Consider the following 2554-nt stretch of genomic DNA (forward strand, 5'->3'; position numbering starts at 1 on the left):
CACACAATGTATGCCAATCACTGCACTGCATTCCATTCTATTGATTTTCCTTGTGATTTGATTAAATAAATGGCTTCTCAGTTGCTGCTCCTTTTGGTTGTGGTGATAGTTGTTTTATTTTCTCAAAGTGAAGGCGCCACTCCACAAAACGGCATTCAATCTGCCTGCGAATTGGCTCCTGATCGTAAATCATGCGAGTCAAGCCTTTCTGAAAATCCAGGGTCTTTACGAGGAGGCCCAAAAGATATGACTCATATTGCCCTCAACATGAGCATATCTAACGCCCAAACGGTTGGAGGCTTCATTTCCAGTGACTCTCGCAGATCATCCATGAATGCTAAGCAGAGTCAAGCCGTCGACGACTGCCTCCAACTGTACGATCTGACCGTCTATTATCTGACGGAGAGTCTGTCAATCTTGACAGATTCTTCATTACAATGGAAAGATGCAGTGGATATTCAGAGCTATCTGAGTGCAGCCCTGACGAGCCAGATCACCTGTCTCGACGGCCTCAACGAAGCAAACATCGATCTCCATTTGCTGTCTTTCACAGATCATGTGCCAAACGCGTCCCGGTCAGTGAGTAATTCCCTGGCTATTGTAGAGAAGCTTTTTATCAGAGCCATGAAGTCCTCAAAAACTTCAGTCCACAGCCGACGCTTGTTATCTGACGCCCATCAAGTTGATCACGAACCCCTCGACGACGACTTCTCGTCGTGGTTATCTGGAGAGGACAGAAGATTGCTTCTTCAGACTGTAGCCGGCGTCAATTTGACAGGAAACATGGTGACGGTGGCGCGGAATGGCAGCGGTGATTACACCACAATCACTGATGCCATTAATGCCGTTGCAAACAAAAGTGCAAACAGATCAGTGATTTATGTAACCGCAGGAGTGTACGAGGAATACGTAAGCGTGGCGAGTAACAAATATAATATCATGCTCATTGGAGATGGAAAAGACGTCACTGTGATCACTGGTAACAGAAGCTTTGTAGATGGCTCCACTACTTTCAACTCTGCCACTCTCGGTGTGTTATGGAATCTCTCTCCCTTTTTTTAATTTCTCTTTCTCTTTAAGACAAGTAATGTTGTTTTTGGATTAATTTGTGTTTAATTTTTTAAATGAATATTTAAGATTATGTTTCATGATTAATTATTAGAATAGTGGAGATCTTAAAAATTCGAAAAGAATTGAATTTTGATAATCCAAAATAAGTTAAAAACCTACACAATTTAATTGACATTAAAACCCATATTAATGTAACATGATTCAATGGAATATATGCAGCCACGACTGGGAAAGGTTTTCTTGCAAGAGACCTCACAATTGAGAACACAGCAGGTGCAATAAAGCACCAGGCCGTTGCTCTACGGGTGGGAGCAGATTTATCTGCTTTTTACAGGTGCAGCTTCAAAGGGTATCAAGACACTCTGTACGTGCACTCACTCCGTCAATTCTACAGAGAATGTGATATCTATGGCACTGTAGATTACATATTCGGCAACTCCGCTGTAGTATTCCAAAACTGCACTCTTTTGGCACGAACACCATTGACCGGGCAGCAGAATGTATTCACAGCTCAAGGTAGAACAGACCCAAATCAAAACACGGGGATATCGATTCACGGCTGTAAGGTTACTGCGGCCCCTGATCTGGTTCCTGTTATGAGCTCTGTCCGTACGTACCTGGGGAGGCCATGGAAAGAGTACTCACGTACTGTTTACATGCAATCTTATTTGGATAGTTTGATCCAGCCGGCTGGGTGGTTAGAATGGAATGGTACATTTGCCTTGAGCACGTTGTATTATGGTGAATACGGAAATCAAGGTCCAGGGTCAAATACTTCACAGCGAGTTACTTGGCCTGGTTATCATGTAATGAACACAACTGACGCTCAAAATTTCACGGTAACTAACTACATCTTTGGTGATTCATGGTTACCAGCAACTTCCATACCTTATAATGGAGACTTGTTTTAAAATGTTGAAAAATCCACTTGACTTGTCTTGGATTATTGCATCATCAAATTTATGTGTTCTCCCCTCAGCTACCAAATAAGAGGAAATAAAACCTCCATGAAGAGAAAATGGTGAATTTGTTATTAAATCCTTGTTCTTTTGGCGAATTCAACTGCTTACAAATTTGAAGCATCTGCAAAGTGCTTAGTTGATAAAACTAATTTCAAGTTGTTTATAAATAATTTTAATTTGATTGTTTTATATATTCTGTTAGTATTTCTAACATATAATATTGTTTATTCATGTTAAATTTGTGAGTGTACATCCAAATTCTTACTGTAGTTTCATATATGTTTTCTTTTATTTTGTAAATTTTGATTTGATTTATATATCTTTCAATAGGTACTAATTTGGAGGCAATGTCTATGTAGTATCTAGGATACATTTCTCTCCATGTTTATTAATTGATTACAACTAAAAAAAATTACTGTATTCTAATTTTCAATTAATACATTAACATGGTCAAAGATACATCATGGGTGCTTGCATAGACAATGGTTTAACTTAAATGCTCCATGGAATCAATCTTTAAA

At 39.4% G+C, this 2554-nt stretch overlaps 1 protein-coding gene across 1 annotated transcript; it reads left to right on the forward strand.

Moving 5' to 3' along the window:
• LOC131067232 (pectinesterase-like) lies at positions 1–2081 on the forward strand. Its single transcript, XM_058002189.2, has 2 exons — positions 1–1030; positions 1291–2081. Exons 1-2 carry the CDS (start codon positions 70–72, stop codon positions 1980–1982), a joined length of 1653 nt encoding a protein of 550 aa, XP_057858172.2. The 5' UTR covers positions 1–69; the 3' UTR covers positions 1983–2081.
• The last annotated feature ends 473 nt before the right edge of the window (positions 2082–2554 follow it).

Source organism: Cryptomeria japonica, chromosome 11 (genome assembly GCF_030272615.1).
Source record: "Cryptomeria japonica chromosome 11, Sugi_1.0, whole genome shotgun sequence".
Lineage (NCBI taxonomy): Eukaryota > Viridiplantae > Streptophyta > Pinopsida > Cupressales > Cupressaceae > Cryptomeria > Cryptomeria japonica.

Bases quoted from the DNA above. Each gene is read 5' to 3' on its own strand.
- LOC131067232 (XM_058002189.2), top strand. From the start codon at position 70: ATGGCTTCTCAGTTGCTGCTCCTTTTGGTTGTGGTGATAGTTGTTTTA. The intron at 1,031-1,290 runs GTGTGTTATGGA...GAATATATGCAG, and splicing joins TTTCAACTCTGCCACTCTCG to CCACGACTGGGAAAGGTTTT.